The sequence below is a fragment of the Danio rerio genome, chromosome 19, assembly GCF_049306965.1.
Source record: "Danio rerio strain Tuebingen ecotype United States chromosome 19, GRCz12tu, whole genome shotgun sequence".
NCBI classification, from domain to species: Eukaryota; Metazoa; Chordata; class Actinopteri; order Cypriniformes; family Danionidae; genus Danio; species Danio rerio.
Window position 1 is genome coordinate 35,436,142 of NC_133194.1, and position 23,608 is coordinate 35,459,749.

At 35.0% G+C, this 23,608-nt stretch overlaps 1 protein-coding gene across 17 annotated transcripts in view; it reads left to right on the forward strand.

The window, feature by feature from the left end:
- The first annotated feature begins 1,386 nt into the window (after window positions 1-1,386).
- spire1a (spire-type actin nucleation factor 1a) overlaps window positions 1,387-23,608 on the forward strand; it is a 98,557-nt gene continuing 76,335 nt past the window's right edge. For 16 of the 17 annotated variants that reach the window (XR_012394616.1, XR_012394619.1, XR_012394618.1 and 13 more), the window contains exons 1-2: window positions 1,387-1,875; window positions 14,678-14,709. Coding sequence is in view for 12 of the 17 variants with exons in the window: in XM_009294320.5 (XP_009292595.1) it covers window positions 1,563-1,875; window positions 14,678-14,709 (345 nt within the window). In the remaining 5 variants the exon portion in view is untranslated. 17 annotated transcript variants of the gene reach the window in all.

Sequence of the window (23,608 nt, forward strand, 5' to 3'; positions counted from 1 at the left end):
CCAAACTTAAATTTTGTAGTTTGTAATTTTTTTTTGCAATATTTCGCATGGATTTAAATGCATCAACTTTCTATTTCTAAAGATGTTTGGTGACTAAAATATTATTTTTAATAAACTTAACTGTTTGATAAATCTGTTTTGCTCAAATGCACCAAAATATATTACCCAAATGGATAAGCATATGGGTGACATGATGGCTCAGTGGTTAGCACTGTCGTCTCATAGCAAGAAGGTCGCTGGTTCGAGTCCTGGCTGGGTCAGTTGGCTTGTTCTCCCCGTGTTTGAGTTTTCCCCACAGTCCAAAGACATGCGCTAAAGGCAGGGTTCAACGCTAAGGATTTTTTTCTACTGGCCCAATCGGACCAGTGGTTCAGATTTTTACTTGCCCTGCCAATATTGTCACTGGCCCCACCAAAAAAAGTGAATAGCTATTTCTAAGCCACAAATAAAAAAAAAGTCAAATTGTTTGTAAATCTAGAATTTAAATATTTCAAAATAGTTGTTTTGCAAACAAAATAGCAAAATGTGCAGGTATTTTTTTGCAAAACCAAAAGATGACTGACCTGCCAAACTAACAGCAAACTGTACAAAACATCACTTCATTTTTTTAGTCGTGGTATACCCTCGTAAATGTCTGCTTCCAAGACGTTAGAGACAAATGTTTTCCTTTAGCATGATTACTTGATGTTGCCGCCATGTTGCTGTCTCTTAGCTGTACTGATTGTTACGGAAAAAAATAACATGCTCACAACATCTAATCAGATAAGAGGAACCGAGAAGGTAGCATTTGAAGGCTTAAAAACACAGGTTTCTCTATTCTGACTGTATTTGCACGCAATTGACAAATAGTCACAGGCAAATTAAACTTTAGTGACAGGGCATTAGAGGCCCTATCGGGCCAGTAACGATCCTGTCTACTGTCCAGAGCATCTCACACGCTTGCCCCGGGCCATCGGGCAGTCCTTATTGTTGAGCCCTGGCTAAAGCTGAATTGAATAAACTAAATTAGCCATAGTGTACGTGTGTGAAAGAGTGCATGGGTGTTTCCCAGTACTGTGTTGCAGCTGGAAGTGCATACGCTGTGTAAAACATATGCAGGATAAATTGGCGGTTCATTGCGCTGTGATGATCCCTGATGAATAAGGAAAATGAATTAATAAAAATATTCTTTTTTTAAAACGGGGTGTGTTTACTTATGGGGTGTGCACTGTATATTATTCTATGTTCCTTACTAGTTTCAATTTTACTTACTTTTTAAATTGATAAGAATTTTAAATTAATAAAAAAAAAAATCATTTAATCGTGGTTTTAATTCCATGGCAGAGGACTGACTGACTCTGAGACCATGCGGAAAAGTCATATGAGCGCCTCCGGCAGTCCAACAGCAGCAGCAGCAACCGCTCACAGTCCGCGCTCAGTCAGAAGTATCGACACACAGGCGGCAGAGGTGGACACGCATACGGTGTTTCTCGATGACAGAACTAACGTAAACATACTGTTTCTGTCTCTTTTTCACCCAAACGCACAGTCAGTCCCGCTCTCGGGAAGCCCGGAGACCAAGAATGACTGACGGAGGAATGTTAATCTCACCGTCGGCTCTCCAGGATCCCGGAGATGGAGCGCGACCTGAAGACATCGCTATGGATTGTACGGACGGGGAAGAGGAATTGTGCTTGGAGGAGATTTTAACACTGTACAGTCAACCGATCAACGAGGAGCAAGCCTGGGCCGTGTGTTATCAGTGCTGCAGGTGGTTAACGCAAAAACACAGGCGGAAAGAGACAGGCGTGAGTCCACCTGGACGGATTGCGGGTCCTGGAGATGTGAGGATCCGGAAGGACGGGAATGTGAAATTATATCAGCCGAGCAATCCAGGTAACCGGGATGTTTACGCGAGAAGTAAATGCGCAGTAAATGGCGCAGCATGAAGCCTGGCATCTGAGACGGGTTATTTACATCTGCATTACTCTGACATCCAAAACATAAACGTTGTTTTTATGATTAACGGAAGCCATTTTATATTTAGAAACATGTACGGACGCCCACACACCTCAGTTCTAGCCTCACATGCATTATTTTTAGGCGCTTTATCCGAGGATGTCTTAAAACACGAGAATTTAATTTATACTTTCTACGTTTGCTTTTATTATATTAGCATCTCGTGGTTCCTGGACCTTTATTCATTGCATTACCGTTTACAGACCGTTTGCTGTCCGAAATACCGGTTGTGCCGTGGAGACCATCGTGCCGTTGTAAACAATAGGGCCATGTGATGGATTCATCCATAAGCACCTTCAGTCATGAGGCCAACAATAGGGACCTGCTCTTTGGCCTTGTATTTGTGTGAGATCATGCATACTTACTGTCTAGATTCATCATTTAGGCATGTTTGTATGCTGTTTTTAATACACAATGCTCCCATGATTACATTTAACGAGGATGAATTGAAGTAAATGGGTATTTCAGACATTAAAATAATAAAAAATGGAATAAAAATAAGAAATAATCAACGTTTAAAATGAATATTTTTTCATGCATCAAATTGCATCCTGATAGCTTTTTTTCTGAGAAAAAATAACTTATGTGTTTTTACCATGAAATATGGCAGATGTTGACTAAAATGCCCAATATGTTGACTAAAATGCCTCAATATAACATAACAGCACATATTTAAGTAAGATTGAGGTAAAGTCGGTTCTATATTCACGCATTCCTTCATTTAAAGGTCCTTATATTGTTTTTCTTGCTAATTTGAATATTAGGTCTAAATTTGCATTTAGAATCAGAATCTTAATTGTCATTGTCCAAAACTTGTCAAAATTTACGTTTGCCCTTCCCTTCAGCCCAGTCCTGCTTGTCTAAAACAACAGTAATTAGAGATAAAAAGGTAAAATGGCAACAATGATAAAGGTAGTCACAATACAATAGAAGTGCGTATAAAGTGGCAAGTGCATTTTCTAGCAGCTTTTAAGTTTAAAAGTGAATAAAATGTTGGTCAGAAAGGCATACAATTTAATGTCCATGCGTATAAAGTGGCAAGTGCATTTCCTAGTGTCTTTGAAGTTAAAATGACTGTAAACAACATTAGCAATGTTCTACTTTGATAGTCATTGGCTGCTATTATACATTCATTCATTTTCCGTCGGCTTAGTCACTTAATTCATCTGGGGTGACCGCAGCGGAATGAACCGCCAACTTATCAGCATATGTTTTACCCGGAGGAAACTCACACCAATATGGGGAGAAATTGAAACTCCACACAGACATGCCAACTGACCCACCTGAGATTCAAACCAGCAATCTTTTTGCTATATTTTGAGGCGACATGTTAACCACTGCACCGCCGTGCCGTCTTTGGCTGCTATTATGATTTCCCTAGTTAGAACTAGGCATGGGCCGGTATAAGATTCTGACGGTACGATAACAATGGATCAAAATATCACGGTTTCACGGTATTGTGATTACTGCTATAAAATAAGTTCTTTTTAAATGTCTGGATTAAAAACAAGAACTTTTTCCCCTTTGAACACAGTATATTTCATTTTGAGAAACATTTAAAATATTTTTTTGGAACAGTAAACATGTCAGGCTAAATTAATTATTAACTTTTGCTGTCTTCATTTGTTTTTGTGATTTTTTTTTTTTTTTTTATTTTTTTTTACAATTTAAAACAGCAGCTTTGGATATCTTTTCTGCTGGAGATACTGTTGTCATAAAAAAAAAAGAAAAATTGTACACATACCTTAGGAACGGTATTGCAGAAAATTATCTAAACCAGAAAAGTTTTAAAACCTTGATTTTTCCAAACCCCGCTATACCTTGAAAACGGTAATCGTCTCATGCCTAGTTATACTTTTCCGAAATGATAAGTAGAAAGTCTAAAAGTGAAAATATAAAATCAACTTTACCTCAATTTAAGTAAATTCACGTCAGAATAAGTGTTGTTTCGTTTTACATAAAAAATAGGTCCTTAAATTGCAATTTATATGCTTTGAAGATTTATAAAATTATTTTGTAAATTCAATTGGAAGCAGACACCTAAGTAAAACCTCTATTTTTGTCAAATGTTTTTAAAATCCTCCTTAAAGTCATCATCATTGAAAGTTAACTCCTTTGAAAATGACATTTTTAGCATATCACTGCATATGAAACACAAAACAGTGTAGTACTTTGAATATAGATCTCTCTTTTCTCTTTTGTTCTATAATAATTAATTTAGAGAGAGATTTCTCAGACAGAAGGAGTAAAATTTAATTTTCTGCCATTATCTCATTTAAGTTCTTTAGCCTGAGGCTTTTGGATTTGGCTTCCATCTCTGTTTCTCCTTAGGGAGTTAATCTGACTTGCCAGTTATAAGTATAATTATTGGGATGAATGTCTCAATTCTTACATCACCCAATCAAGGGTTTTGACAGTGGACAAATTAGGTTTTTTTTGAGCATTTTTTTTATTTAGCTGGTGCATTAGTGTGAAGTGCATTTTCCAAGATACACTTCTGTAGGTTTCTGCTTCTTTTACGTATAAAGATTTACATTTAGTAGTGTCAATTAGTTGCATATATTTATCATAATCATTTTTACCGTTATCAAATGCAGTTTATACACAACAATCCACTTTTATTCCCCTGATTGGAAGTAAAATACAAGTCTCTTGAGTCTTGCCCTTTTTGTGTATGAAAGCGTATAGTGCCAAATGTCAAGCAGGTAATTAGATCAGATACTTTTTATCGGACAGGAAAATCAAATGCTTATGTAACACAAATGCCTGCTGAATTCTGCTGTATTTGGGAAGTTTGCTGGCCGGGCAGATGTGGGTATGTTCAAATTACGCTGACTGGCCAATGATATCAGACTTGTGAAGGTGCCAGATTCAGTCCTGATGAGTAAGACTGATCTCTTTAACTGAATTAAATGGTTTGACAGTCTGCTAGAGATGTTATGTGTGAGTTTAGACCTGAATCTGTGTCCATGCTCCAGGTAGTTATGTTGTTTATGTCTTCTTTTATGTTTTCTGTGATTGCCAAAACCATAGAGCAATTTATAGTTGCAGCAATCTAGGAAACAGCATGCATCCTAACTAGAAAAAATGACAAGTGCAAGCTCACCTGATAAGCCTAACTGAAAGATGTAGGTTAATCTGAGATGGATAAAGCGTTCACTCTCAGTCTTCAGAAGGTGTTGCATCAAAGCATCAGAATATATAGAGCATATTTGTCACAGAGATTATTAGTGTTTTCTTCTGTAATGGTACTATATCATTAACATAATTATAAATTTATTAGCTGGCTTGTTTTTAAATGAATTGTTTGACTTGGTTTGGTAAAATAATTAGCATTTGTTTAGTGTACAACTTAATATTTGTAAAGGTCTGCTAACATTTATCAAAATTTCAAATAAAAATATTGTCATGTATTTATTTAGAAGTATTTTTGATAATTGGTAGGAATAACACGTTTTGATTTGTTGTGATTGATAATCAGTGTCATTTCAACAAATATTGATTTCTTAACCCTTATAAATGTAAAACTGTGGTATTGTGTTGTTTAAACATAAATAAAACCTGAAAACATGGCATATTTCTTAACATTTTATTTGACATTTCAAAATGTCATTAGTTTACGGAGTAAACAAACGTTTTAAAATATATTCACTCATTTATTACATTATTTATCGTTATATATTTTTAGTTGGATGGGTTTGCGCCTTCTTAAATGACTATTAGTCTGTATAATTAAAGACTATAACATGACTTAAAGACTATAACACAAGACTTGTCACTTGTATAGTTTTGAATGGAGAAATAGGTAACGGTCAATATGGCAAATTAAGCCCCACCTACTAATACGGGAGCCAATCATCGATCACTGTAGACTTGCGTTTCCCTTGGGGAGAAGCTCGGATCAGACGGCTGCTTTTATGACAGTTTGGGGGTCAACAATTACACCGGAATCTCAGCGAATACTTGCTTCACAGACATAAGAAATATATCCAAATAAAGTTAGAAATCTGTACTTTTACATTAACTAACTACACTTGACAACAAAAGTTGTTTGGTTTTGTAATCTGTATGAAACGAACGCGAGGTGCAGTCTGTCCTGTCAAACGCACATCAAATGACAGCAACTACTCAAAGGGCCACAAACTTGTAAACATAGAGTTGCTGTCATTTCTGGATAAAAAATTTGCCATCAAGACCAAGTTGTGAATAACTTCAGAAGACCAGCATGATCAGATGATCATTATCCAGAAGATGATGATGTGTAGAATTGCCTTAAATAAGGTTTGTGTCGTGATCTTGTTTCTTTCGAGTGTGCTTGTGATTAGCTTGGAAAGCCTGAAAAAATGCCAATTTTGTTTGATTCAAAACTTATGAGCAACAAAAAACAACATTTCCCCTATTGCATACAATAAATTTTATTTTAGGAAACATTTATACTATTTTGAGACAGTAAACATGTCAAGCTGAATAATTCAAATTAATCATTGACGTCTGCTGCCTTCATTAGTTTTACAGATTTTTTTACAACACATAAAAAACACATTAAAAAAACTTTATATGTAATTTAGGAACGGTATAACTGGTTATCATCCCATGCCTAATCCCACCTATTATTGATTTCCTAAATCTTTAGAAGTTTTGCATTGTGTTGTCTAGGGCTGCACAATGGCTCAGTGGTTAGTACTGTCGCAGCAAAAAGGTCGAAGACTGGACCAGTTGGCATTCTTGTGTGGTGTTTGCATGTTCTCTCTATGGGTGTTGGGTTGCAACTGGAAGGCCATCCGCTGCGTGAAACACATGCTGGAATAGTTGGCGGTTAATTACGCTGTGGCGACTCCTAATAGACAAAGGGCTAAGGAAAATGAATTAATTAATATAGTGTCATCTCAAAGTGACCATAAACACAAAAACATAGCATAAGCATGTACATAATGTAAATTTTTTTTTGTTGGGATGCTCCGATGAGGGTTTTTGCAGCCGATAATGAGTACCGATTCCTTGTCATGGTGATCGGCCGATACAGAGTACCAATTCTGATGCCTCAAGTGTTATATAACTTTGCCATTGCAAAGTCTTACCTAATTTGCTCGTCTTACCTAAGAGAGTAAATTAAGGATGTTGCATACATGAAATGGTCTGAAACAGCTTTACAAAAAATAATAAATAAAGCAAATAGATAAAAAAAGTTAAGAAAATTTCCAAACAATGCAATTTGGAAACAAACTTGCGATCGGTTCACGAGATTGGCCAGACCAGCGAGTCCTGACATGTGATTATCGGCCGATACCGAACTCCGGCCAATTAATTGGAGCCTAATTTTTTTGTATATTTAAATTGTACGTTTTTTTTAACAACACTTTTATTTTAAATTTCAAATTGTCAAGTTGTTTACAGAGTAAAACCTAAATTGTAAAAATTATTTGTATTTTTGTTTCCAGTCAGATGGGTTTGCACCTGCTTCTTTGTCAGGCACCCTTGCGAGTAGGTTTCTAAGGTAACCAGGTCAGAACGCAAAGGATGAATAATTTTCAGCGATCTCCTTTCATCTTTATAGGAAGATAAAATTACAGCACTCGCATGTTGTCATACAACAATGAAAATGCCATCCGAGTTGCACTAAAAGACAAAAGAACTTCTTGAAAAAGACCTTTATCATGTCAGGATGGATTAAAGATTCAGTTTCAGACTTCTGTGTGCACCTTCAGTTATATTTGATTTTTCAGTTGTTGAAAGTGGCCGTTGCAATGACACTGGATTCATTCATTAACGGCAGCAGTGAACTCTGGGTCTCCGCCAGTCCCAAAGGAAGCTCTTTCTTTTAACACTGTAACATTATACCTCTAGTGCCACTAAAGGAAGGGCTGAGAGACAGACATTATAATTCCAACCCATTTCTAGATGTTGTGTATCTCAGGCTGCACTGGCATAAATTGCCTCTCAGTCTGTTTCCAATAGATTTTGAGTTAATATTTCATGTGAAGGTTGTCTGAGGTGAACCCCTGGGTCTCTCTCTGTAATATAGAGGTGGGGGAGGGGGTTTCCATGCTCAATTTCCTTTCTATTAAAGGTAATAATATACTGCAAACCCGTTTATAGATGCAAGCCTCAGCAAATACAGTTAATAAACAACATCTTTTTTTGTGATTATGATTACCATGTAAGTATGAATGAGCAATTCCATGCAAATGTCAGCCTTGCCATGAAAAATTTTTTTTTCACCAAAATAGTGGACTGTAAAAAAAAAAACTCTGTAAAAAAAACTTTAATTTTCTGGCAGCAGAGGCGCCAGAAAATTACTGTACAATAACGGAAAAAAACTGTCAGAATAAAAAATGTAGATAATCTGTAAAAAAATAAATACAAAAGTTCCATAAATACAAGTTATAACTGTAATTTTACAGATTTTAACTGTATTTGTACAGATTATTGCTGCCATTTTACTAATTATTACTGCAATTACACAGATAATTACTATCATTTTACAAATTATCACTGTAAATATATAATTCATTAATGTTATTATACAGATAATTTATTTGACTATAAGGACTATTATTGCAATTATACAGGTTATTAATGTAATTATACAGATTAATTTATGTAATTATGCATAAAATCTCTAACAAATCTTTAATATTCCAAAGTTTAGGTACAAATAATTGCTGTTGTCATAAAACACTGCAAACATAACTGTAAACTATAAAGTTAATAACTGTTAATTTAATGGTAGAATTTTTTTATCATAGAAAATATTTGTAAAACAACAGGTTTTTCACTGTAAAATGAAAAAAGTGGAAAATTATGGAACAAAATACAGACAATTATCTGTAAAGTAATGTTTATTTTTTACAGTGTGAAACCCATTCTAAGTTTTTATTTTTATTTTTGTAGGCTTGTATTTAACAGTACTGTAAAAATACTCTGAAATGTCTCTGTCAATATTTATATTTGAGTTACTGAAGTCACACAAGTGCTAATTTGCCATCTGTCATCCATAACAGAGAGATGTCACATCCATAACAAAGCTTTTTCCTTATAAATGCAAAAATGTAAAGTAAAATAAAATCAATAATTTGATATCTATCTATAGATGGCCAACTTTTATATCCTTTTCATTAGAATTATTTATTTTGGGTTGTGCAGTTTAATTCACAGAATTTCTACAAAGTATCTTGTTACTGTAAACTAGGGTTGTCGCGATAGCATTAATTCACGTTACGATACTCTATCAGCTGAAGTATCCTGATACCAAGTAGGGCTGCACAATTATTTAAAAAAAGATCACGATCTTGCTTTGAGCCCGCACACAATCTTAACTCAGCTGTTCTGCAATTTAGCCAATTATATTTTCAAGGTCAAGAGAGAAGCGTAAAGGCGGTCACACAACTCTTCACATTGTTTTATATACATTGCTCAGCCACGTGGACACCTCCTGATGGTGTTAAAAGTGTCACAAACTGTATTTTTAGGGTAGAATTCACCCAAAAATGTTCTTTCTGTCTTAATGCAATGATGTATTTATGGATGCAAAATCACACATGAGCTGACACATTGTTTATTCACTACCGAGAGGATGCTTAAGTGCCCGCCAATGATGTCTACTTTAGTGAACAGGACCTGCATATTAGGTTGTGAATACCAGGTAATAAAGTTCTGAAAAACATTCAGTTTGTTGCAAACTGAACTCAAAGTGACTGCATGACATGAGCGCACTCAGCAGTAAAAAGTAAAATTGATAGAGCGCTCATAATTTAAATGATCATAATCGCATTTTAGAGTTATGATTACGACTAGCATTTGATATTTTTTTTCTTTCATGGCAAACAGAAAGTGAATGTTTACTGGGTCAGTAAATGTTTACTGGGTCAGTGGAACTACTCTAGCCTATATAATGCAAAAGGGAATCTGATAATAACAAATGTTTCATTTTACCAGTGAAAAAATGGTCTAGTAATGTTGTAAAGTGCTTTATATTTGTCTAGTAAGTCTTAATGGCTGTTGGACACAAATATTTAAAAATCTAATTGAGCAATCCCATGCCAATGTCAACCTTGCCATGAAAAAACTAAGCTTCAACCAAAACAGCGAAACCGTTTCTACATTTTTGGTGTAAGCAAGTATTTTACAGTTCTTAAAAACTACTCAAAAATGTCTCCATCAATGTTTCATTTCATTCATTTTTTTTTTCAAACATTCAGTCATTGTTGTTTTTTGATAGTGGGTTATAATCGTGCCAAAAAATGAAAAATGTTCTAATAATGTTGTAAATGACAGATTACAAGCACATTTCTCAAACATAATTATTCAATTTTTAAAATTATAAGTAGTTGTATTCCGATATAATGATTACTGTGAATTAACAACCAGGACATATTTAAAGTCTGTTCAAGTCCACCGTTCCAAGTCTATACAAAATTTTGCAATTTAACCAACAGTAGACCTACACATAGGCCTAATATTATTATCAACATTGTTGTTTTACTATATCGTCACCTTGAAATTATAAGGTTGTATCTGCGTTCTGAATGATTTTGAGATATCGAGCTTCAAAGTCTTTGCATTCCATAGCAAACCGTATGTGTGTAACATTTATTTATTATAAATATATTTATTTATTTATTATGTGTCAAAATACTCCATGCAAAATAACTTTTGACAAAAATGTCAGATAGAACCTTATAATTCTAAGGTGACGATATGTTTAAGAAATAACAATAATAATAGCCTACTCACATTAACCTTTATTTTACATCTACAGAATCGCGAGAAAATTGAGATCTTGATTTTAAGAAAAAAAATTGTGATTCTGATTTTAGCCAGAATCGTGCAGCCCTCATACCAAGTAGTATTGCGATACTGTACTGTAATTCATAACTTCAATTGAATTCAAAATTCCCTTATTGAAAAAAAATATTTGCACATCACTTCACCTAAAATGCAGTAGTTCTTTTTGTTTATTTTATAGATATCTAACCAACAAAAATTCATTAAAATAAAGAAACAAATTATACCGAACGAAATTCGTTACAAAAAGAGCTTTTTTCTATTGTTTTTTTTTTTTAGCCTTATCAGGTAAGAATCCAAAGTAATTCAGAATTTCACTTTGTGAGTGGTTCTTTTAAGAGATTGTTGCGGTTGTTGTAGCTAATAAATCATATTGACAGGAACAGAAATTAACTTTAGATGTGCGTTTGAACCGAAGCATCAGAAAACATGCAACAGGCTAAAGGTGTGAATTCTACACAGTTTTGCAACCTTAAAGGGCTCCACAGACTATTAAAATAAAATAGTGTATTGTTGCACAAAAGTGTGAGCATTTTAGTGACTTTTCCACATGCAACATTAGGTATCATAGATAGACCTTAATGACGATACTATCATTCACAATCTACAGTAGCAAAGCTAATATTTTGGAGCCGTAGTATAGCGATACTACCATAGGACCGGAAAACTGTGCTACCCGATAAGCTTGCATACATTTTTGGTCACATCCATAACTCATCTTTATATAATATTCCTTATTTAAAATCTAAAAAATGTTTACAGATTGATATTTTCTGATCCCATAACACTGTGGTTTGTTGTTTTGGAAGACATAAACAGATGTTTTAATATGATGTTAACATACTTTTTCTGTGTATTTATGTGTTAAGTGTTTACTGCATTTGTCACATCCATACTGCTGGAATTGCTCAAATGTTAAACTTGAGCACATATCTCATCCATTGTCATCTGTGCTTTAGAATTGAATCATGTTGAGGTGTGGTGTGTTTTGGAGAAAGAACTATTGATAGAGGCACCTGAGAAATACTGGATTTAATTATTATTTGTTTTTACTTTGACCAATCATCTTATTAACCACCACCTTCAGTGTGTAAACAGCAATCCATTATCGCAATACAACAGAAAGCAGGTCAGGTTCTTTATGTAAGGTTTTATTCATTTTTTGCACGTGGGAACTGATTTTTAATGATAAATTCTTAAAAATTCAAACAAATCTGCTGTGAGTTGTGAGGCTGGTAATTTCGATTGATGTCTAAGTGATTTCTGCCATAACTGATATTTAGTCCTCTCATTTTGTTAAAGGTTGATACTTACTTTCGGATAATGTCACTTTTTTCGTGCATTTAATATGAGGGATGATTAGGCCTGTCACAATAAAAAAGTTTTGTGTGCGATGTATCACAACAGATTTTTTTGTGATAAGGGACTAGGGCTGCACATTAATGGAAATACTTGACATTGCATTACCTTTTGTTTTTCAGTGACATACTGTACATTGCGATATGAAATATATTTCACCAGTTGGAATAACGGTTTACGGTTATTACGGTTATTAATAACGGTTTTTGAGAAGAATTCCCTATTTCAGGATGTTTTGGGCGATTTGTATAGGGGAGTGCATCTGCTTCGTTTATTAAAATGAACTTTAAAATAGATTTTTAGGGAGGGATGGGGGGCACACAAATAAGAGAAAAAAGAGCTTTATATTTGTCTGGTAAGTCTTAATGGCTGTTGGACACAAATATTTAAAAATCTAATAGAGCAATCCCATGCAAATGTCAACCTTGCCATGAAAAACTAAGCTTCAACCAAAACAGCGAAACCGTTTCTACATTTTTGGTGTAAGCAAGTATTTTACAGTACTTAAAAACTACTCAATACTGTCTCCATCAATGTTTCATTTCATTCATTTTTTGATGGCAGTGCGCCACACCAAAATTCATCCCACCATGGCTACATTACAGCTTCTCATTCAAAACATTCAGCCATTGTTGTTGTTTTTTGATAGTGGGTTATAATCGCACCAAAACTCATTAAAGCTAAGTGAATTATGCCGCTCTGTAGGTCTATAGTATGTCTTATAAATGTTGGAGAAATACTTGGTACATAAACGCACTAAATCGGGCTTCAGCAGCAGCTCTTGAGCAGCTTATATTTGAGGGGGCATGCAAGATTTTTTGTGCACGAGAAGAGGAAATCGGCGCGCGCATTAGGATACTCGTATTAGATAAATGCGATCTCAACTTGTAATACTGTTCTCAAGACATTTCTCCATTTGTCATTGAAATAAAGCCATAGGTAGTTGGTAGATTTGTGTAAAAGGCCTGCAGTCAGAGCTGGAAAAAATCCTAGGAAACACTGGTAAACACTGGAGTTCTGCTCTCTTCATTAGTTTCAAAAACACAGATTTCTTTACAATTCAAAACGGCATCATTGGATATCTTTTCTGCTGAAGAGACTGTTGTCCTAAAAAGCAAACAAAAAAATGTAAATAAAAAATCATACACATACCTTAGGAACGGTATTACAGAAAATTTAGGTGGTTTTAAAACCTTTGCTTTTCCAAACTGCGGTACACCTTGAAAATGGTTATCGTCAGGTTCCCCAGCTGTTTATCTTCTGAATTGTAAAACTGCTCTACAACTTAGTCATGGGCTGCGTCCGAAACCGCCTACTACTCAGTAGGTACTGTATTTGAATTTAAATGTAATACTTTGCCGTTAGAAAAGTACGTTCTATACAGTATGAATGTGAAAAGTATGAATGGAATTCGGACGTACTACATCCGCCATTTTGTCATGGTCACATGACCTACCTGCGTCAGTTGCGTCGCTTCACTTCCATTCATGAATTCTCTCGCGGGGCATTATGGGATAGCACAGCGTGCATAGGATGCGCACTCCAGAATCTCGCCGGAAGTAGTAAGTCATCCGGGTACTTCTCGCATTCTGATTTTCGAATTCTATGAATTCGGACATACTACTCGGCTTGCATACTGATTTTAGCCTACTATATAGTATGGAAGTATGCGGTTTCGGACGCAGCCCTGGACTATAATCTGTTACACTTTTGTACATATCTTGCAAGAAAATGTATTCTTTTGTTGTGGTCCTCTCCTAACATTCCCTCTGTCATTATGCGGATAAATCAGATTGCCATTTTCTTATCCTTGGAAAAACTGACTTATGACTTGCGTCAGAAATCTGATGATTTCTGGCGTATAGTGGAATCCTCTATGGGAGTTTTTGGAGAATGTATCTTGAAAGACTACTTTTTATTCAATTTTAATTTTAATTCATTTATTTTTTTGCTAATTTTACCCTTCACTAAAGACTTGAATTACCAGTCGATGGGCGATTGTATAATAGATGGCTATATTATTGTATATGATGACATGAAACACCTATACCACTGTTCTGTCATTGTAAATCTTTCAATCAAAAAAAAAAGAAAAAAAATGGTTATCGTCTCATGGGTTTAGGGTTGTTGTGTGGGTAGACGTTAATAAAATACAATAAATGCCAAAAGTTATAAATAATATAAATAATTTTGTTAACTTTCATCTGCAACCATATGCGATCTAGCAACAACCGCATGCAGTCTCAGCTTGCAAGCCCTTGATTATATTATTAACCGTGACATGTTATTATCATATAGTAACCCAAACCTCATCAGGCAACCAACCAGGAAAAACATGACAATAACTTTTAGAAATGCACCAATAACAACCACCTTCATATCGAAAAGTCTTTTTTAAGATAATTGACATGTTTATTAGAGTTATTTGTATTGTAACGTCTATGAAATCCAAATGTTTTGATTTATGTGATTTGAAAACATTAAGTGGGATTTTTAATGTCTGATGTTTTACTTTTTGTTCTTTTCCCATTTACAGATAAGCACACACCGCCCAGCTCATCAATAGAGGTGAGTCATTCTTTTCGCTTTGTTGAGGTGCCAGACTGGTTTTTGACTTTTGTGAAAAATGACTCATTCTGTTGCTATATTTGGCAATGGCAATCAGCTTGACAAGGCATCCTGAGGAAAAAACCCAGTTTTCTGCTGTTTGTTTGGCTTCTGAAGGTTTCGGCTGTGTGAATTAGGTGTGAGTGGTTTTTTGGGAGTCCCCGCATCTGTGGCAACCTCATTGTTTTGATGGTATTCATTAGCTGTTTCTTCTTTGTTGGCCTGACAGCAGTGTAGATCTCAAAGATTCAGTGTTTTTGGTCTCTATCGCTCCCTGCCACCCTGGGAAGTAGCCAAAGCTTTGCTGTAATCCATTCGGAAATAGTTTTCCCAAGCTTTTCACCACCAAGAGATCTCCTACCGTCTGACTTGGTCAGGACGAGACGCATTTACTGCCTATTCATTTTGTAAACAAAGAGAGTGCTGCACGTGTATATATATATATATATATATATATATATATATATATATATATATATATATATATATATATATATATATATATATATGATGCTAAAATGTTTTATCTGAAATCTCTTGGCTGAATGTGATAGATTTTAAAATGCCCTCAGCGGTAACAGATGGGTCCACAGAGGGGATGCACACATGCAAGCTCTCGCCCCCCCACACACACACACACACACACAAACAGAAAAACACATGCGGCTGTGCATGCTTGCATTCAAGCCTTCTCTGAAGCAGATTATCAAGCGAGCACTGGATGGTAGACTCGTGACTGTGAATGGGAGGATATTCAGAGAGCAAAACAGCAGGGCTCTGCCTCATCTGCACACAAACACTATCTTATTTCCGATAAGGGCGATGCATAGCACAGATAAGCCATTTTGTAAACATTTATGAGGAGTGTGACAGCTTTCAATTAATAAGAGATTATGTCTAAGTGATTTTGGCTATATTTGAAATTCACCCTCTCATTTTGTGTAAAGTTGCTACTTACTTTATGCATTAAGTTTTGTAAAATTGTTACTCTTTTCCATGCATTTAACATGAGGGACGGTTATGCTTTTCACAATAAAAAAGTTTTGTTGTGTGCGTGATGTATCCCCACAGAAATTTTTGTGATAAGGGACGTTAATGTCATTTTTAGAGCATTTTATAGTTTCAATATTTTAGAAATTTTTGCAGACATTCACTTATAAATATATATATTTTAAAAAAAAATACAAACATAAAACTTACATTTTAACAATTAGACAATTAAAAAAAACGAAAAAACAACAAACAGTCATAAAAATAATAATTAAAAAAATATTAAACAAACTTTCCCCAACCAACAACCAACCATGAAATGGTAAAAGTAGGTACTAAAGGCATTGTATACATATTAAGCACAAGTTTGTTAAAAGGAAATAAAAGGGGAACTGATTTTTACAAAGTTTTGTCTATTAGGGTATGCCTGATTTTGTTCCAGATGTAATGTACCATTAACTCTGTCAGCCATAAATTAAGAGTTGGGTCTTCTTTTTTTTTTTCAAAACAAAAGGATACGTTTTTTGGCAGAGATCAACCCACATGAAACGAACTGTTGTTGTACCAATGCAAGTCTCAAAAATTCTTTGGAAACTCCAAATATAATTAATTTAGGATCTGGTTCAAATAGAATGTCTTAATGTATCTGGAAAAACTTGGAATATTTTGTTCCAGAAACTCTGTAATTTGGGACACATAGGAATGGGACAGGTTGAAATCTAAAAAACTGACGTTTGTCACACAATGGTGACAATTCTGGAAATATTCAGTTCAATTTCCACTGAATAATGAAGCCTATAAAGCACTTTTAAACTGACTCTTTAAAAAAGACGATGCCTTGTGTTAATAGTACATCTGTGAATCTGTTCCAGACTTGACTTTAATCCAAAATTTCTCTTGGAATTTCTCTTTTTAGAGCATTTTTTGCCACTGAATAATTATGATGCAACAGTAAAATGATAGTATAATAGACATAAACACTTTTAAGGAACAAAAACATTTAAATTCTTAATGTTAATAAAATTCTGTTGTGTGGTGTTTAATAAGTATGTCCTAATATAAGCTTTGACATTGGTGATGTTGAGTCTAAATGTCCTTGTATTAGAGCTTTACCAGTATTTGTGAATATATTTTGTACTTTTATGGAGGTGAGCTGCAGCAGAGCTCGTTTGGACGATGACTTTCAAACCGTCAGCAGTTTTCATGAAAATCTGAACATTTATCTTTTCTGTAGTAAAGAAGTTCCCTGAACCCGCCGGCTTCTCAAGCAGATTAGATGAGATGCAGCTAAAATATTTCTGCCCATTACATATTTTGTGACCAAATATTATTCAGGTCATGGCATGTATTAAGCTACAAGTCAATTTATTTATTATTGCGACAGACCTTGTGTTTTAACATTTTAAAGGATGTAAATGCACCGTGAAAGTATCATAAATTGGTATTTACTGCATTACATGTTACCAGAAGACAGCATTGTGTTAAAAATCTTTTTACTACAATTAAAACTAAAATTGTTTATGTTCTGCAAAAAATAATGTAATTATATTTTGATGCAGACATTATTGAGGACTTCTTTTCTCCCCTGCAATATCCCTGATAAGATTCTGTTTGTAAATTCAAATATAATAAAATAAAATCATACAAGCAATACTGCTGTTTTCCTGACAATCAGAGCGTGAGCAAATGCCATCACAAAAATATGATATTAATTGACATTTATTTGTACACCATAGTAAAAAAACAACCAAAAACACCCATTTAAAATGGTTTCAAATTAGGCAGAACAGTTTTTGTTTCTCAGATCAACTCTGATGAATCTCTTTCTGATCAAATCATTTGAGTCAGTGATTCAGTTATTGATTCACAAATATCATTCAGATCAATTTAGAAAAAAACCTGTTACTTCTGTTTTGTATATATTTTTGGTGTAACCATCGTGTAAGCAGGCCTCAAAGAACGGTACAAGTTCATGACCCTTTAAAGTTCCAAAACAGCCACGTTCACATTCTTACAAATATCCCCCTTTTTGTTTCAGAGAAATAATCATAAATTGTTATTTGGTGTCTTATATGTTGTTTCTCAGATCAATTCTGCAAGAGTTTACCTCTTGAATGGATCTCTTTTTTTGAACTGATCATTTGAGTCAGCGATTCAATGATCCATTTACAAATATCGTTTTGATACATTCGGATGATGGGATTTGTATATATTTTTGTTGTAAACATCTTGTGAGCAGGCTAGGGTTGTAACGGTATTAATTTTTCACGGTATGATAATCGTCTAAAACAATACCACGGTTTGACGGTTTCGCGGTATACGGTATGTTACAAAATAATAGAACAGTGAAGCAAATTTGACTTTTTCCAAATAATATATTTTTAGTTACTATAAACAACACCACTTACAATGAACAAATAAAAATAAGAAAATAATAAATAATGTGTCAAAGTCCAAATAAAGTCCAAATAAACATGGTGCGAATCCTCAGTAAAAATAGATATAAATATTTACTATACTATAAATAGTTACATAACGAAACTAGATTCAATATGGAACATCCTTAGGTTTTATGTGCCAGCATGGATATGGTTGTCTATGGATTTGGATATGGTTGTCTGCAATGCAGACAAACAGCTGCACCTTCATTTGCGTCTTTTGAAAACAGCGAGAGCAGCAGTTCGTCTTTGCTGTGTCACTGTTTTGTCATGTTTCTGTGCTGCTGTGCATGCAAAAGTACTTAGTATGAGAATTATTTCATGCAAAACTTTTTTTTTGCGTTTTATTTAGCCGCGCATAAATGTATGCCTATCTCTCATTCCGTGTTGTTCAAAAAGCTCAGTGTTGGTCCACAAACAAAAGCGAAACCTATGCTTATTGGTTGTGATATAGCGAGTTTGAACCAATCTGGGCATGGAGGAGGGACAATGCATCAATGTATCATGTCTGGTTTGTCCGGAGACACAGTGACGAGCGTTTCTTTGTCAAATCAGCGTTGTCAAATGTTGATGACGTAACCGCACTGATTCCGGAGCCTCTGAAAGTCCGCGAATGTTATGTGATACAGCACTGGAAAGCTGAGATTCTCTTCTTTATGCCAATCTTTGAATTGTATGAATCGGATCAGCGGATCAAAAGTTATTAAACATTTAAGAGCAATACTTATTTTTAGCCGCGGGCGGCTGTCTCGGTCTTTAAGGGTTAAAACCGTTGATATGCAATTGTTCATGGTATGATAATCGTGCACGTTCAAATCGTGGTAAACCGTCATACCGGTATATTGTTACAACCCTAGAGCAGGCCTTAGAGAACAGTTCATGATTCTAAGTTCCAAAAGAGCGATATTCACATTCCTCCAAAAATCTCCTTTTGTGTTTCAAAAAATAAGAAAGAAAGTCATACAGGTTTGTAATGACATGACGAGTAAATGATGACACTGTTCCTTTGTACATAATGCTTTATGTGTACACTTTCATGTTAGATCAGTGCTTTGGGCGGAGGCGGCCTTCTCTATATAAAGAGTGTGTGTGTGTGTACTCTGCTACTGCACCTCTCTCTCTCTCTCTCTCTCTCTCTCTCTCTCTCTCTCTCAGTGATCATATGATGTTGCATGTTTAAGACCTCGCCCTCATGGCCAAGTTAAGCTGAAATATTGGTGAACTGCTGTTTGCTTGACTCGCCACATCCACAGCCCCATCTGGCTGTGTCTCAGACCAAGGCTACCCACCCAGCAGTCTGACCTAATAGCAGTTTTTCCATGCAGATGTCTTCTTAAAGATCTGGTTTCAAACAGGCCTCCTAAAGGCAGCATCATAATGTCTTGCCTAGTGATCGAGAACAAATACTTTAAGTTTTAGAACAAGCTTTAGAAAGCGAAAGCAAAAGTTGATTCTTGAACATTTTTTAGATTTAGAACCCGGGACGGACAGATTTTTTAATCTAATTAATTTTTTTATTTTTTAGCCCTAAAAAGGAGCACATCTGTAGGTCTGCAGAGCACGTGAGATTGTGGGAGTGTTGACAGGTCTCACGTACACAGAACGAAATGGTTAAACAAGAGAAGATTTTCCACTAATTTACCGATTGTGGATGTTTGGTCATATTGAGCAGATACAAAATTGTAGAAGGATGATCATAATAGTAAAAAAAAAAAAAAAGTGTCACTAAATGTACTTGGGCGGCTGTTAATATACCTGGGTGGCCCGCCCAAGTATAAAGTTTATATGTGAGAAGCACTGCATTATTCAATTTTTTTTAAGTATTTAGTTTTTTTGTAAAATGTAAACTTTATTTTAGCTTTATTTATATATTTTTAAAATTGATTTAATTTTTGCTAATAGTAACATTGGCCTAATGTCACTGGCCCAACGAAGATCAAATCTTTTCCGCTGCCTTAAAGGGCCATGACACCCCCCACAGGGGTTAAAGTCTACTTCAGAATTTTTTCAAAAGATGCATGATTATTGGGCGTGGAGCTCCGCGAGCATAGGGCAGGAGTGGGCGGGGCCAGCAGGGGAGAAGGAGGGGAGCAAACAACTGTTGATGTCAGTTAGCTCACAAATTGAGACAAACCGTGAGGAGACGCATGAGTTTATAGTTTACAAAGATAAAATGCAAAGAAATAAATAGTAATTTAATGCCCTGCTACATTTGTTATTCGTAATTTCATATACAGACAACCACAATTTATATCATTATAAAGATAAGTGTGTTCATGTAAACACTATAAATGAGGACTTCTCCCTCAATCCCTGGGTCTGAATCATAGATCTAAATGCAGACTCAGTGCAGCAGGTCTCCTGACCTGATACAAGACAACATCCGCCATTCTCCAATTCTCGTACTGCTCTCCCGACAAAAATGCTTGCATCACACACACAGCTTTGCTGTATGATCAGCCCTGACAGGATCGCAGGGAAAAACATGCAACAAACCCCGTGGATTATGGAAACAAACACATACGAGCCTTCATAAATGGCTACTGCGTGCCCGTGGGTCCGTGTCTCACAGCTTGAGCTTGGCACTGGTCTGGCAGGTCTGCGTCTGCCTTGCCTTCCGAAAGCGCGTGCTGTCATGCTCTCATGAATAATTAAGCAGCCGGCTCTTCTCATAGGATAAGGAAATTCCGCTTTGAATAATAATGAGAAACCGACGCATCATCATTGCACTTGTGGTACTTCGCTACGTCGCCGATTTTGATCCCGCCCCAAAATCATTTTAAACCCGGAAGCTGAAATTAGCTGACAAAAGCTCAAAATTATCCAGTTTTCCCCACAATTAAAGCTGACAGGTGCTAACATTGTCTTAGCTGATGCTCAACACACACAAATCTGTTAAAAAGATAAAAAAAAGTTCTCCAGGGTGTCCTGAACCTTTAAAAAACACTTTGATGAAGAGGGAACTCTTATACACCAATGAGTGATGCAACAGACAGTTAAAATTTAAATTATTAAACCCCCTTTGATTTTTTTTTCTTTTTTTTTTCTTTTTGAATTATTTCCCAAATAATATTTAATAGAGCAAAGGAATTTTCACAGTATGTCTGATATTTTTTCTTCTGGAGAAAGTCTTAAAAAAACATTTTAAGGTCATAATTATTAGCCCCTTTAAGCTATATATTTTTTGCTAGTCCACAGAACAAACCATGTTCATACAATAACATGCCTAATTACCCAAACCTGCTTAGTTAACCTAATTATCCTAGTTAAGCCTTTAAATGTCACTTTGTGGTTGTGTATAGAAGTGTCTTGAAAAATATCTAGTAAAATATTTTTTACTGTCATCATGGCAAAGATAAAATAAATCAGTTATTAGAAATTATTTATTTAAACTATTGTTTTTAAAAATGTGTTGAAAAAAATCTCTGTTAACAGAAATTGGAGAAAAAATAAACAGGGGGCTAATAATTCTGACTTCAACTGTATATTCAGCTTTAACACGCATCCATAATCGCTCTCTTAAAATGACCTGCAAGTTATTTATCATTAGTAAACACTTAAGTGTGATTTGTCAATCCCGAATCATATTGACCTATCCTCAAAGTGGTGTTGATTGGGGAAGTGTGCTCTGTTGGGCTCCATCCGGCCCTCTCTGGCCTTTGGCAATTCCTGGGACACAATGAAACAAGCTGACCCGATTTTCCCCATTAACTCAGTACTACTGGCAGGACTCTGTGCTTTATAAATAGGGGAATAGCAATCACATTTAGATGCCTTGGCTTCTCACCAGGGACCTTCAGTTAAAAACAAACCCACTCCATCAAAATCAGACTCGGTTTCCAAGTTCCTTCTCATTCCCTCGATTCACATCCACCAATTAATCATTTAAATGTTTTTTTTTTTTACTGACAAGCACAGAGGGATGAAAGATTCTGATGTTGATTTTGACAGCTCATTGTAAATTTGTAAGGATCGTCGAAATTGAACAAAGCACAATAAAAGAGACATCACTGTCCGTTCTACCTTTTATAAATGTAAAACAGGCTCCAAAAATTAAAATAGATAACCAATGGATAAAACATACTCTAAAAATTTGGAATAAAATAAAAAAAATGTTTGGGGGTCCAGAATCTATATCCAGGGCCATGCCTATAGTAGGAAACATTGAGTTTCTCCCATCTGTGTGGGATGGTGGATTTAGAATATGGGCAGATAAAGGTCTTATAACAATAAATCAGTTATTCGTTGGAAAAGAAATTAAATCATTCTCACAACTCCAAGAACAATTTAATATTTCACCAAAAGATATGTATAGGTTCTTCCAAATAAGACATTACATTAAAAACCATAAAGAAAAAGCTCTAATCATGCAAGAACCAAATAAAATAGAGGAATACTTCATAAATATTACAGAAAAAAAACACTCCAGCTAAAAATCATGTCTCCCATTTATACAAAAGATTACTAAATAATACTGTACAAAATACCGATCACGTTAAAGGAAAATGGGAACTAGAACTAAATACCATAATCGAGGATGAGGTCTGGACTGAGTTATGTGAAGGATGTCATAAAGGAATTAATAGTCAATTGTGGAAAGAATTTGATTGGAAAGTAAAAATGAGGTACTTTAATACTCCTTTTGTAATTTCTACATACGTAAAAGGACCATCGGAAGCTTTATGTTGGAGAAAATGTGGTAAAATTGGAGTCCATACCCACATTTTTTGGAACTGTCCTACGATTCAAGAGTTTTGGAAAAATGTTAAAAAAGAAATAGATAATATATTAGATAGGGAGATACCCCTCGATCCAGTTGTGTGTTTACTGGGAGCACTGCCCAAAGAGATGTTTGATAAGGAAGCAAGATTTGTCCTAAGGATATTATTACTGGTTGCAAAAAAATGATAACAGTACATTGGATGGAAGAAAGTTCTCCAAAAGTGTCTCAGTGGATTCAGAGACTTAAACAGGTCTATATAATGGAAAAAATGACTGCATGTCTACAGATGAAAACTGATATTTTTCTAAGGAGGTGGAAAAGTATTACGACATATTTGGATATGTATATTTAGAGATTGCTTAACCTCACCTTAACATGACTGTTATTTGATGTAACTACTATGCAATACAATGTAACTTGATGTACAGATGTATCCCCTGGAAAGTAATTATGATGGCAACACCTTTTATTTAAATTTTTTTATTTTCTTCTTTATTTTTTATTATTATTATAATTTCATTATTTTTATTTATTTATTTTTTTAGGTACCCCCTCGTGTGTAAGGGGTAAAAATTTTTGGGGAAGGGGTTGTTCTGTAAAATAAATATATAGAAAAATCTTAAATAAAAAGTTAAAAAAAAAAAAAAAATTTGTAAGGATCACCGTGTTTTCTTCCCCAAGGTGCAGAGACCAAGAAGATTAAGCCCAA